The sequence below is a fragment of the Vespula pensylvanica genome, chromosome 24, assembly GCF_014466175.1.
Source record: "Vespula pensylvanica isolate Volc-1 chromosome 24, ASM1446617v1, whole genome shotgun sequence".
Lineage (NCBI taxonomy): Eukaryota > Metazoa > Arthropoda > Insecta > Hymenoptera > Vespidae > Vespula > Vespula pensylvanica.
In genome coordinates this window covers 3057155-3071926 of record NC_057708.1, presented here as the reverse complement: position 1 = coordinate 3071926, position 14772 = coordinate 3057155, and the positions used below count along the sequence as shown (strand labels likewise).

General features: G+C 38.1%; 1 protein-coding gene across 14 annotated transcripts in view; it reads right to left on the bottom strand.

Moving 5' to 3' along the window:
- The window catches only part of LOC122637012, a 206638-nt gene that overhangs the window by 81933 nt on the left and 109933 nt on the right, over positions 1–14772 (bottom strand). For all 14 annotated transcript variants that reach the window (XM_043828812.1, XM_043828807.1, XM_043828813.1 and 11 more), the window contains one exon: positions 6069–6216. In XM_043828812.1, coding sequence (XP_043684747.1) covers positions 6069–6216 — 148 coding nt within the window. The remainder of the gene's footprint in view (positions 1–6068; positions 6217–14772) is intronic.

Below are 14772 nucleotides of genomic sequence, written 5' to 3'. Positions count from 1 at the left end.
TTATGACATTTTCGGATTATTCCGAACGCGGCTCTTTGCTTTTTCTCTCCTTCTCCTTCGCAAAGAAGCTGCGGAGAAAAAGGTAGGAGGGGGACAGAGAGAGAGAGAGAGAAATAAAACGAAGCTAGGGAGAAACGTATCACAAAGGGATTTTCATTCGAATGAGAGAGACAGCGAGAAAGAGAAAGGAAGAAAGAGAATTGGAATGATTACCTGAATATCCGACGAAATCCGAGTTATTTCGGGCAATAACTGAAGGAAATGAGTAAACAGAAATTCCCTAAAGAATGTTCCTCGGATTTATTCGTCGAGTTCTCGCGAGAATTGAAACAATTGTCTCAAGATTTTCTCTCTTCCTCTGTCTCTGTCTCTCTCTTTTCCTCCCTCCCTCCCCCCCTCTCTCTCTCTCTCTCTCTCTCTCTCTCTCTCTGTCTTGGAAGATAATCTTAATTATCTTAATTAATTATTTATTTTACTCGCTAGAAATATTCTTCTACGGATTGTATATTAATTACCATTCTTACTAACCATACCGTGGCACTCCTTTTGCTTCATTTTTATAGCGATGGCTATGGAAAGGCATTGTTTGTATAGTTAAAACAAAAGAATATCAAAGGACACGTGCAATCTCGGTGAATCTTCATTTTCATACTGTCCGTTCTAATTAATACGAATTTTTTAGCAATGAAAGAAAAAGAAAATGAAAAAAAAAACTATAATAATAAAAAGACTAGAACGGGAGGAAAAGAAAGAATGCGAAACATATCTCGTGTAATTGCGTTTATAGGGAGTCCGCGAGTTTCGGTGAGTTCTCCCGGCGGGATTATTGAAGGGTCTCTGGTAAATAGATACAAAGGGAATTATTCTAATTACGTCTGCCTACCGTATAATTGCGCCTCGCCGACTGCATTTCAATCTCGAGTACGACGAATCAACGAAAATATGCTCTTTCGTTGTTAACATGGCATACGCGTGGAAAAAAGTGATACGGCTGTTCTGTAACTACGGACGGTTGGTAGCTACGATCAACAAGCTCGATTCAAGTTGAATTGAATTTATGTAGGTTCGAGGAGAAACACCAGGAATTATTTTTCGAATAAAACGATACGAGACACAAATTATACGAGGGTTTATATGAAATAAAACTTTTTCTTTCTTTTTTACAAACTAATTAAAATTCTCCTTAATTACTCTTATACGAACTCATCAAAAACTCATCATTAATAATGGATTTGTCGTCACGAAATTTTCATAAACATCTGCCTAGAAAAATAAACTATCGGAATGGTTAACAAATTTAATAAATAATTGATTGGTTCAATGATTAAAAACTACAAATATTTATGCAAATGAAACGCATAAACTACAGGAAACCCTAGAAAAGAAATAAAGAAATTTGCTCGATCCGAAAACTCTGTTTTCTAAATTAATTGAAATTCTCATAAATCTCTTTTATAGAAACCTACCAAAAACCAATATTTAATAACGAACGTGATTTGGATTCGTCGAATAAAAACAAGACGTCGTCGAAGAATTTGTACAAAAACCTTTCGAAATACAAACGATTGCAGTCGCTAAAAAAACCAATAAAAAATTGACTGGGTCTGATGCCAGAATACTACAAATGTTTACAAAGCAAAACGATAGAAGCCATAAAAAAAGAAATTTCGTTTAATCCCAAAGAGAAAAAGAGAAGGGGGAGGAGAGAGACAGAGAGAGAGATAGAGAGAGAGGGAGGGAGGGAGGGAGGGAGGGAGGGAGAGAGAGAGAGAGAGAGAGAGAGAAAACTTTCTCGAAGAGACAAAAATGGAGAGTGACGAAACGATCGTTTTAATCGCAAAATATCCGTGTCGATGTTACGTTCTGCTAGAAGGAAGTTAGCCATAAAAATGTGGACGTTATTAACATGTCTCTGCTAGGGTAGCACGGTGCATGCAGATAAGTTTTTTAAACGTCAGTTGGTAGTGCCACGGTCGCACTACGGCCCGTTTCGGACGAAACATATTTGCATCTTCCATGTTACGTGCACCGTTTTCTCTCTTCGTCCACGACAAGTTATATATGTATGTGTAACAGCGCTACGAATATATGGAGATTTACATATTTGTTTCGGCATAATGAATTCCATGCATGGTCAGCTGCTAACCACGCAAAACTTATTACGGGTACACAGATTACAGTCGGTTCTCTCCGTTAAAACGAACGTTCTCTCTCTTTCTCTTTCTCTCTTTCTTTCTCTGTTTCTCTCTGGTATTTCCATCTTCTTTGCGATCAAAAAATCTAGGTCAGGTCAACGAGTCGATTTAAAAGATATAGGAACAAATTTCTAGTTCGATCACGAATAAAATAAATGGATTTGTTATTATTAAATCGATATTGATTTGATACGAATCATATCGTAATAAGTCTTGATCGATTATAGATTTAGAATTTTTTCGAAATTCTTTTCTTCGAATGAAATAATTTTATAAATCGTTATGATGATTATTTTCATTGCCTTGGAGAGAAACAAAACTGGAAACTTTCAAGAAAGCACATGGAGAAATAAGACTTCCCGATCGAAGATGATACTGAATCGAAAAATAGTATTCGTCGAGTTTCTCTAATACTCGTATCCTCTCGCTTGCTCCAAAATTTAAATGGTTTACCTTTGGTCGGAAACGAGGAAGAGAGAAAGAGAGAGAAAGAGAAAGAGAGAGGAGGGAGAGTATATACATATGGTTGGGAGGACTTATAGATCGACCAAGTATTCACACAATTCCGTATACGTCATATATCTATGTACGTATGTAAATTAGATATTCTAGCCACATCGTTCGAGGGAACGACTCTCACCTTCATCACAAAAAGTATATTCTATTTCCGATATAATCTATATATTGTAAATTCTTGAAAAAGCGTGCACGTTATTTTGAGTTTATCGGATAATCCTGTATTGGTAAAAAGTAAACAAAGAAATGGAAAAGAAAGAGAAAATTCTTCAAGCAAGCAAATAGATCAGAGGAAATTCGATATGAATAAAAATCATGCTTGAGCGGTTATAAAAAAAAGAAAAATCGAAAGAAAGAGAGAGAGAGAGAGAGAGAGAGAGAGAGAGAGAGAGAGAAATGCAGAACGAAACTAAAAGCAACGTCCAGTGAATATAAAAATTCGATGGACGGTATGATCGTTACGTAAGTTATACGGATGCCCTCGTTCCACCCTTTCTCTCTGTTCTCTCTTTTTCCCTTCCATCACTCGAGTTCCATGAACGTTACTGGACATCCTACATAAAATTCTATCGCGTGTCGCACGTTATCTATTCGCATCACGAAACGTAATTCGCCGCTGGCCTAGAAGGATTCGAGTGTATACTTTTTAATACTATTTCGGGTATTCCTCGTTAGATTCCGAGGCGATGCCGGGGAATAAATCGATTTAATTCGACGCTAATCGAGTGAAATATCGGATCACGGCAGAGATCTCCGAAAGAGATTTTCAATCCTTTCGAACTTTGTCAAAATAAAGATTGATAACTAAACTATACTATTTTAAGAGAAGTAAAAAAATCGTCACGTAATGCTTTGCGTTTATATTTGTCAATCAAAATGATAGCTTTGTTTGTAAAAAATCATAACCATTCGAGAGTCTATAAAAAAAAAAAACGAATAAAAGTGATCGAGTTTTAACGATTAAACGGTACCATTAATTACGATTGATACGATGCGAAAGTAACATTGATGAATAACAAGTTGAAAATAACACTAGGTTGCGACAGAAATACCCGAAAATCCAGCATATCCACGTTTTATTTTGACAGTGATTGCCAAACGTTAACAAAAGTAAAAATAGAGAGAGAGAGAGAGAGAGAGAGAGAGAGAGAGAGAGAGAGAGAGAGAGAGAGAGAGAGGGAGAGAGAGAGGGAGAGAGAGAGAGAAGAGCAAAAAGAAGAAAAACGAATCGATCAATTCTTTCGACAAAAATACAACGCGTATTGGCGATAGATAAGATATGGATAGTTCGAGATCGAAGGATAAATTCTCAGAGTCTGATCCTTTGGATCTTTTTACCACTCCCGATTGGTCGAGCTCTCGAATCCCGCAATCCGTTGGACGAGTAGAGGCGTGTCAAGGGAGGATAGCATAACACGATCCTAGAACACGATCCCAAGCTGACCGGTATCGGTCCGAAGTAAGGGATTCGCCGTATCCTGCTCGGATGTTGCTCAGATCGGAAGCGTTCTAATTCTCTTAACTCAAGGTTGGATGAAGTTGCCCACAGCCGCATTGTGTGCACACATAGGAAGGCTTCTCCCTCTTCCTTTCTCTCTCTCTCTCTCTCTCTCTCTCTCTCTTTCTTCCTCATTGTCTACCCTTCTCCGTACTTTATTGAGAAAGCTCGCGAAAGTAAGCTGTTTATCGGCAACTCCCAGCCATCCTCGTCGTCATAGTACTGTGCTGATCTCTCTCTCTCTCTCTCTCTCTCTCTGTCTCTCTCTCTCTCTCTCTCTCTCTCTCTCTCTGCCTCTGTCTTTCTCTTTTATCCTCTGGGGATTCGACTTTTCAAGAGGAACAAGAAGAACAGTCTGACAGAGACGGAGAAAGAGAGAGAAAGCCTCGCGAAGATCGAAAGTACGAGCGAGTTGGACTTTTCGGTATATGTAAGTAGATATGTATATAGAATATTATTTTATTAACATGTATATATTTATTAGATGAAATAAAGAGAAAAGTAATGGTATGAGTAACGATACTTTATTTTATTTTAATCTGATTTCAATGAATTCTTTTTAAGTATCATGAGAATGCTATGCGATCATTGTTCCTAACGAAATTATAAAGTAGTCTTCTTTTTCGGTCGCAATTGAAAAATTAAAGAATAAAGGAACGGAAAGAATAGATAAAGACGGTCTTTTAAAAAATTACTCGGTTATGACGTTATCGAATCGTGGTAGAAACAAATGTACACACGATATGGCATCGATTAAATTATCAAAATCTCTCCGATCTTACATTTAGATATATTACATAGAAGGATTAGTCAGCCAACGTTAAGAATATTTCTTTTTTCTTTTTCAAGATCTGAATTCTTATTAAGAAATTATTCATTGTTTCATATTGTTTCTCGTTTTATGAATATTATCGATCAAGTACCTACGCGTAGTTCGAAGATTATAAGAGAGCGATTGAAGACAAATGCCACTTTATTGATTAAAGAAAGATCGATAATTACTTTCATCGTGTCACGAACTTGGAAGGAAGATTTAATTTATCTTCCTTTACCGCGACAAACCGTACGACTCTCTTACGAAGGAACGCCAAAGCTACCACGATTGGTTGGTGGTACGTGAAACGAGTCAGCGGTAATCGCCGTCCTGAAACTGGAGGGATAATCAATCAGGATATCGAAGGTCAAGGAGCTCCATCGCCGTACAAATTGGGTTACCGACAGCGAAGCGGATCGACGAAATCCTATTTCCAATTCTCTATTTTCCACGTAGTTGTAACTGAGGCTTTCTCTCTCTCTCTCTCTCTTTCTCTTCGTTTTCACGACAGATAATAGTCCGACTTTTTTTTTCCATTTTCTCCTCGAATCCGTACTCGAATCCTATCAATTTCGAACCATTTGTAACTTTTGTCTTCTCTTTCTCATTGTTATCGTCGAATGTCTCCGATAGTCAACAATTTCGTCAGATTTTAAAAGTATGGAGTCGGAAAAACAAGAATTACATATTGATTCGCGTTATACGCTATTAAGCGAACAATATTTGATAAGAAACGACGTTTTTTAAAAATCCAAGAACCAAACGTTTTATATGATATAGCCAGATGATTTTAATCGAAGATTGAAAATTATTCAAGTTATTCGAGAACCAATTGATTATATGAATACGAACAGTTCAAATTTACATATATAATGTTTTTTAAATTATTTTTCTTGTTATCCACCTCGAAAGCTTACTTCTAGCTCGTTCAAAGTTTAACGAGTCGTTCGAAAAGAAAATCTCTAGAACGCCGAGAGACACCGATATACATACACCGACTCCCGTCTGTGTGATTTTAGCAGATAGAGAAAGATGGTAGACCTACCGGCGAGACGACCGTAACGTTGGAACATTCGCTCCACATCGGTCTTACTGCACTGAAACGTGTTTAGATTGCCGACGAACACCCGGGAATTCACTGCCTGTGGGTCCTGCGAATTCGTCTGATTGCCCACTTTGCTCATCTTCATCGCCTGGAACAACAAATAACGAACGAAATGATCATCAACATTATCTAGAATTTCTCACATGGATTTTACAAAAGATAAGTACATTGTAATCGTTTGTATTACTTTTCCATCTAAATAAATTCCATCTAATTTAAATATTTGAAAAAAGAAATCAATTTATAAAGGAAATTAATTATTGAAATTAAACGATAAATATTTGACGAGTTAACTTCTGTCTCTTTCAGTATCTCCTTCTTCTTCCAACTTGATCATTCAATTTCGAAATCTCTAGTTACGAGCGTTGATTCAACATTAGCGTGAACGTGAATGATAAAAGGAATATGACGGATGTGAATCATGGCATCCGTATCGCAGGTATCATAATTTCCAATGAAGCAAGGCACCCGATAGATCATCGTGTCGAGCGTGATTAGACCGTGCTTCTCGACACGTCCAATGATAGTACGAGAATTGTTAACGAGAAAGATAGAGATAGAGATAGAGATGGAGATGGAGGTAGAGATAGAGATATAGATAGAGATAGAGAAAGAGAGAGAAAGAGAGATGTAAAATATTTTTGTTGGTAAACGTACAAATATTTTCTCGCAATTTTCGTCCGTTCATTCGTTTTAGGAGAAGTGACGGAGAAAGAGATAATAAAAATCACTGATCGAAGCGTACTTTATTTCACGAGTTTTGCGAGCTAACGTCCGTGTAGCTTCTAATTAAACGTCTACGAGTAGAATGTCATTAAATGCGATTTTCCAGACGATAAAACGGAAACGACGAATTTGGAAGTGTATGGTCATCCGTTGGTTATCTTTGCCTCTCAACTATGTAAACGTTACGTAAACTGATTTTTATAAACGAATGATTTAACCATACCTTTGCAAAATAATTACGTTTTTCGATCTCTCTCTCTCTCTCTCTCTCTCTCTCTCTCTCTCTCTCTCTCTCTCTCTCTCTCTCTCTCTCTACTTTTTTTTTATACCTCACTTGAACGATCTATATCGATATAATCGTATAGATTTCGAGCAAAAAAGAGAGCGTGTTAATTAACACGCCACAGCCTCGTTGCGTTATGTCACGTTCACAACGTTCGACCTGTCGTTCTGTTTCTTCGATCAAATAATATGCAACATACAAAACTAACGAGATCGTTAGCAGCTTCTGTGTGCTTTCTATAGGAACGCGTGGTATACTTGCTTCAAACGTTTTCGTATGTATTAGTCCGTGTGACTGTTTCGTGTTTCATTTTCATTCGTTCTTTTTTGTCATTCTCCCACCCCCGTCTTCTTTTTTTTTTTTTTAAATAATCAATCCCCGTATATACGTAGCCGCATTATACGGTCGGTAGAGCGCTTAATTGGATGTCGTTTCGATGCTTCGCACAAAGAAGAGAATTTTTCGTCGTCTCGCCAGAGACACGTATGTAATTCATTTAAAGAAATTCTAAATTGTTCGCATTGGACGAACGTTTTAACCGAGTAATTTTCTCTTGAAAAAGTTCGACCGAGAGAAATCAATGATGGCTACGATTTTCGATTGCTCGTTCGTTTCGATGAACGTTTTCTCTACTTATAAAAGTCTTTGGTCAACAAATACTGGCGCACCCGCAGTTTATTGGAAAAACTTTGTTTGTTCTCGCGTTCCATTTTATTTAAAAAAAAAAGAAAAATCCAAATTACTATCTTTAATGACTGCAAGAAAAAAGAAAATAACTTTCAACGTTTTATTAAATCGACCATATAAAGAATGGGATCGATCGTTCAAGTAGAAACACATAAATTTTGTTCAGTTAAAGATGCGAGCCTTGATATATCTTACTAGAAACACAACTCTTTTATCGAAAGAAAAGAAAAAAAGAGATAGGTGTACAAGCGTTCTCTCATTGAAATATGCTACGTATTATGCCATTCGTGAGAAAAGGAAAGAGAAAGAGAGAGAGAGAGAGAGAGAAAGAGAGAGGGAGAAACGATGAACGATCGACAGCTTATTTCTCATAGTATAGGATATGATTTTTCGCAATCCAATCAAATTCGTTTAAATTACTGCCTCTCCATCCGCGATATTTTCCGTTGCCTTCTTGTACAGAAAAATTTCCGGCGAGTCTGTTAAAAACTCGCGACCTGCGAAATTGGAAGCGAAACAACGATCTTTTTCGAATTAGATTTCCTGCTCGTGTCGATTCGGCGGCAGCTAATTTTGACGCGACACCCAATATTTACCTGTCAACCGGTATGTTGTGTGCGTGCGTGCGTGTCGATATTTACGAGCAGCAACCCTTTAATGTGCCGTTGCATCGATGAACGTTTAACTAAGAATGACAGACGCATCGCTCTCGATAATTCTATCCTTTCAATCCATCTAGTAAATAATACTTTGCTACGTGTAAAACGTTTTAAATTATATCATTCTCTCTCACTCTTCCTTCACTCTTCCTATTCTTCATATTCGCATGATGTATCGAATTTACAGATTTTTTAGGAAAAAGTAACCCTTTATATTATGAAAATAACGCTACATTTATATTACTGCAATAAACGAATCAATGGAAAACAATTTAATTGAAAAATTGCGTCGAAAGTAAACATGAAATATATAGTAGATTCAGCGGAAAAGATTTCGTCAAATTCGAATGTATGATTTTTTAATTCCTCGAATTGAAATTTGAATCGAAGCGCAATGACTCGTACAGGATAATTTTGACTTTTAATATGTAAATTTCAAGCGATTTTATCCGGACTGTTTACTCGCTAAAACGAATATGCGAACCTATGTATATTTATATACGATTTTTGATAGGAACGATAGATATGGGTTTTCGTTTCGTATCTCGAAATATGTCGAGAACAAAAAGTAGACTCGAACTATAGTTTGTGAGCTTTCATTCGCAATAATATCGAGGAAAACGACTTCAAAGAATTTTCTTAATAGTATTGTATATATCTGATATCGCGATGCGTATGCCGACATCTCGATGTCATTTATGTTATCGATTTTACGTTGTTCGCATCGTTCTCCTTCTCCTCCTCTTTCTTCTCTAGGGCTTCTTGATGTTCATCAGCCTCGCGACATCGAGAGGAAGATCTAAAGTCGGGCCATTCGCGAGAAGTTCAACGTCGAGGATGACTCGCCTCGAAGGGAAAAATGTGGTCGGTGTACTCTCTTCCTTTCTCTCTCGTGGCACTGCCGCCATTCCGTTACTTTCAAGACTCGATACTTATTAAAACTTTTTCGAACGATACCACGGCGGAGTCACTCGACCGAGACTTTCCCGTTGCTTCCTTTAATTTTTTGATCGTTTTTCTTTCTTCGATTTCTATTGTATCTTTCTCAATCCTTTAATAGATGTCATAAAATTGCAAGGAACGGTTTAAGAAAATTATGGATTTCTATTTTCTATATGAAAGTCCTTTAATTATTTGAATGACAGATTGTTTAAAGGAAAGAAAAACGAATTATATTTATCACAAATAAATATTTTCATAGATACGTTTGGATTAATTTAATTATCGATAAAAATTTGTCAGAGTCATTCTTATATGGAAGAGTAACACCTGCAGGGTAGAACAGTACCGAATCCTCGAATGGAAACTTGAAAGCTCGCTCGCGACGATGATCGAGAGTAGAAGTTAAGTCTCTGCGCGGAAAACTAAGAAGATTATCCCTAATTTATGTAAGGACCGAAACAAAAGGCGGCGCCGTATAATTTTCGGGCTCGGCTCGACACGCCGACGGAGTCCATCGTTAGGAGTTTTGAAATCTCGTTAATTTTCATTTTCTCTTTCCTCTTTATCGCGACTTTGAGAACGTTCCTTTCGTACCAACGATGTCTGGACTTTAACGTTATAAAGATATCTTCGACGCGTCCTAATTAGGAGAGTTTGGATCGCTGAAACGTTCATTCTGATCCACGAAGAATATTTTAATACGATTTAAAATATCTAGTGATAATTAATACAGGCGCACGATTAATCGTTTAAACAAAAAGATTACAAAGTTTCTTGCTGCGATATCTCGGTTCTACCTAGCACACTCCTCTTCCATAAAGAAATCAATTTGGAAAATTCTATAGAAATGAATTACGCCTTCAATTCGCTAATCACATTTTCACGACGATCTGTTTATCGTCGTGCAGGTCACTTGGCCGATCCAAACGAGACTATCATTCTTCGTGAGTGCAGCAAACGTGTTTCCAAACACCGCATACGACGGCGTAATGGCAATGTAAATTTCCTCCTACCAACCCCTTATTTGCTTTACCAACGACGTAGGTACAGCAAATTAGTAAACTGGAAATACACGACGTGTAGCCTCGTTTTATCGATTGTATGTATGTAGGTACGTAAATATCTACCCAACTACGTATATGTAAGAGTGTGTATAGCTAAAACGTTAAATTAGATAAATTCGTATTGGGACTTGGAGAAAAGGGTAGGCCGAGATGCAACTCAGGTCCAGCCCTAATTACAGCCTTTCTCCGGTCAATAATTACCGGGAAGGACACACGAGGGAGAGGAGAAATCGAGTAGTCTCTACGGAGAGGAACGGAAGGAAAAAAAAGAGAGAAAGAGAGAGAGAGAGAAAAAGCACGAATACGAATTCGATGAACAACCAATCCGAGCATCAGCATTCCAACTCACGAACCGTTTCCTTTCTTTCTTTCTTTCTTTCTTTCTTTCTTTCTTTCCATGCTGGACTCCGCAGCACGTGAAGGGCATGGAGACGATTGTACGCATCTGCACAGTTTCGAAAAGAAGAAGAAAAAGAGAAAACAGAAAACCTATGAAAAAAAATAAAAAGGAAGAAAAAGAAGGGAAAAGAAAAGTAATCTTTCTTACGCATTTTTGCCTTCATTAAAATGCGATCGTATTCGTTCATTGATCTCACTCGAAATTTTCTCTCCTTTTCCATTTTGAAGAAAAAAAAGAAAAAAAAACAAAAATATCGATCGAGTTTTTACAACAAAGTTATATACAATAATTAATTCAAAAGAGAAAGAAAAGTATGTCGTCTATTATCACGCTTATATGCATAAATCACTACGACCTTTTTATCTTGTTTAAATTCACACAATTTCCTCTCGGCGAGGATACTCGCGATTCTTTCGACTCTCTACTTTTTCAACTTCTGTCCGGCGACCACGTAGGGAACAACGGAACGTTTCTGAGCATAATGAGTGACGCGACAATTGGCTCGCACGGATGCGAAACGATAATACCTCGATGCTTTGAATGCCCTCGTTATGTAGCGGTAGCGACCAGGGCGATTCCTCTTAAATGCGGAATTTGGTTCCAATTGTACGATATGCGATTTCGAAGTCATCGACGGATTGTGGCCAATAATGCTTCCAGGAATATTATCAATCCGATTGAACTCGGTAGGCGATGTGAGTGAGAGATTCGATCCGCGCCTTGTCCGTCACGTTTCGACCATACTCCAGAAAAGAGTACATGCTTATCTTTTCCGCGGATAATAATAGAAATCGATTCACACAACTCGAAGTTTTTTCAAATGCTCTAAGAAAATATCTTTTAATTTATATTATTCTACACTTGACAAAATAAGAAAGAAATTCATGGGAATTGGTACAAGCTAATTGAATTTCTTACTTATTACGGGAGAAAGTGTACGTCGTACGCAGCGATAGGGAGACGAAGCTCTAGCGTTAGTAGCTACCGAGAGAAAATCGCAGCACGAGTTGGATGTACGGGAGGAGTGTACTATAACCGACTCTGCTCTTCGACTTTCACACGTGATACATACATACATACATACATACATATATACATAGATATATATACACATACATAGATACATACATATATACATATATATATGTGTATATATGTACCACACATAAATACGTACATACATACATACACACACACATTTGTATTTATATATATATATATACACGATAATTCACTTATTGTTTCATAGAGTGAAACACTAATGAATCATACAAGTATAATTTAACTGTTCTAATTCAGAGAGTTAGTATGTTCTATGTTTCGCGCTCTATTTACCCTCTCTTTCTCTCTCTTTCTCATTCAACCAGCCATTCTCTCGGCCCTCTTTTACGTTCCTTAGCTGTCTACCTTATACCAAGATACCTTTGCGAGTAAATTTCATTTCACATCCTTCCCAACTCTGTTTGTGACGGCTCGTTTACATGTTATATCGCGATATACGCTAATTCCCGAGCTGCCAAGTCGTGCTAAATTTGCGGACGCTTTACGCCATCATCGAGTAACTTAAGTAAGAACGTTAAGGACGTAGCCGGAAAGATATTACCTATGCGATGGGTTGTAACTCTAAGAACAAAACGAATTCGTCGAGAGAAAAGGAAAAATAAAATATAAGTCGATTCGATTGGATCGCGAGGAACGTGGGAAAGAAGAAAACAAGCTGAGGAACGGTACGAAGGAACGAAAAATGGGTCGGAGTCATCGATCCTTGGGAGCTCGAGAATGCGAGGAGCGTGCCTTCGTTTGACTTCCATTCCCCATAAATAACTCCACCGATATTCTTATCGATCAAGGTAATCGGCGTTAATCGTGCAAAATTGTCGAAAAGATCCTTCGAGACGATCTAGGAAAGCAGCCACGATGATGGTAAAGGCTCGATGTGCTAGTGTAAATTCTTGCTAAGTGCAGAGTAAACAATTACGTAGTTTACGTGGTAGGCGAGCTCCCACCAGTACCCATCATTGGGGTGATAGAGAGAGAGAGAGAGAGAGAGAGAGAGAGAGAGAGAGACGGTTGGGTGAGAGCAAATGTGAAGTGAAGCAAAAGTTGTGCAAATGTTTACAGTGCAAGTGAACCGCTCGATGAGGGAACGAGAGACCTAGACAGAGAGAGAGAGAGAGAGAGAGAGAGAGAGAGAGAGAAATAGAGATAGAAAGCTAAGAGAAGAGAATGAAACAGATCTTGGAAAAGGACAAGGGTAAAATAATCTCTCGAGTTATCCGATAAAGAACACGACGGATTTACCAAGATATTCTTGTATTACAGTCATATTTCATGTCTATTTATTCGACGTGGATCAGAAGGGAAAGAAAAAAAGATGAAAAAGATGCATACGCACATGCACACGTTATTTTTGATGCCTCGTATATCTAATATCAAGTTGGATTTGAGGTAGCACCCTAAAAGAGGAAAAGGTTAAAGTTCGATCGGGTCGATGGTAGTAGGAGAGGTATCGCGGAAAGAGCAGCTATAACGCGATAGTATATTCCGTGCACGAGCTCGTGAGTTAATCAAAATCGTCCGAGAGATTTGCATATTTTACTAACGCGAGTGAAGCTCGAATGAAGGAGCTGCTGCTGTTCTTCGCGCGCGCGCGAGCGCGCGTGTGTGTACATACTATACAGGATAAGATACCTAAGATGCACACAACTCCTAAATTAAGTGTTGGATGAAAAATCGTTTTATACCAAAGTCACATGCTTCCTTGTAGATTACTTGTGTTTACAGGTACTGCCAAGCAAACAACGTTGCCTTACTAAAATTTTTGACGATATTCAATTCCAACTTGAATTTAGAAGTTATGCAAAACGAGTAGATATTTTGGATCCTTTACTTTGTGCAGCCTAGCTCGTGTAGCAAAATACTAATCATTTTCATCCTTATCGATTCGCTTCTTCGAAGTGGAAAGAGATAGAGTTCTTTTAAACGAAAAGAAGAGAGAGAAAGAGAGAGGTAGAGAGAGAGAGAAAGAGAGAGGTAGAGAGAGAGAGAAAGAGAGAGAGAGAGAGAGACAGAGAGAAAGGAAGAGTTAAGCGTCGAGTGGTACACGACATTCGATTTCCTCTTCACCGATCGGCAACTCGTTTTCCCAAAAAAGTACGCTATACTAAGAAGTTTCTTACTGAAATCAAGAAATCTTGTAAGGAAACCGCTCGCGAAGAAGTTTCGTCAACTTTTTGGATGGATATACTGTTCTCTCTTTCCCTTCCTCTCTCTCTCTCTCTCTCTCTCTCTTTTTCTCGCTCGCTCGCTCGCACGGGCTCGTTCGCTGCTCCGTCCGTCGAAACTTTTGAACGAGTGGGAGAAGTTTGACCTGTTTTTCGAGCCGTGAGTTAGCCTCGAGAAGGGGGTGAATTTGGTAAGTCAAAAGCGATACGTTTTAAACTTAAATTTTAAGTAGATTTCGATTCTCTGACTGTTTCTTTTTTATCATACACTCCTCGTCTCCCTCTCTCTCTCTCGTTTTTTCCCCTATATTTAATTAAAACATTGATCGCGTTTGACCTGAATAAAAAAGGGTAGAGTCAGAAATATCTCTCTTGAAAACCGAAACAATTGCTTCGAGGTTAAAATGCTAAGTATCTTTCGTTCTTTCGTTCTCTCTATCTCTCTCTGTCTATCTTGAGCGCGCGCGTGCGCATACACACAGAGAATGTAAGTACAGAGAAAAAGAAGAGGAAAAGGAAAGAGAGAAAGAGAGAGAGAGAGAGAGAGAATAAGGATGGAAAACGAATTTTCTATTTTCCACGTTCCTTTCTCGAGCATTGTTGGAGTAAACCGCGCAAAACAATGAATTTCAAAGTGCCCCGGCACGATTTAGTAATCC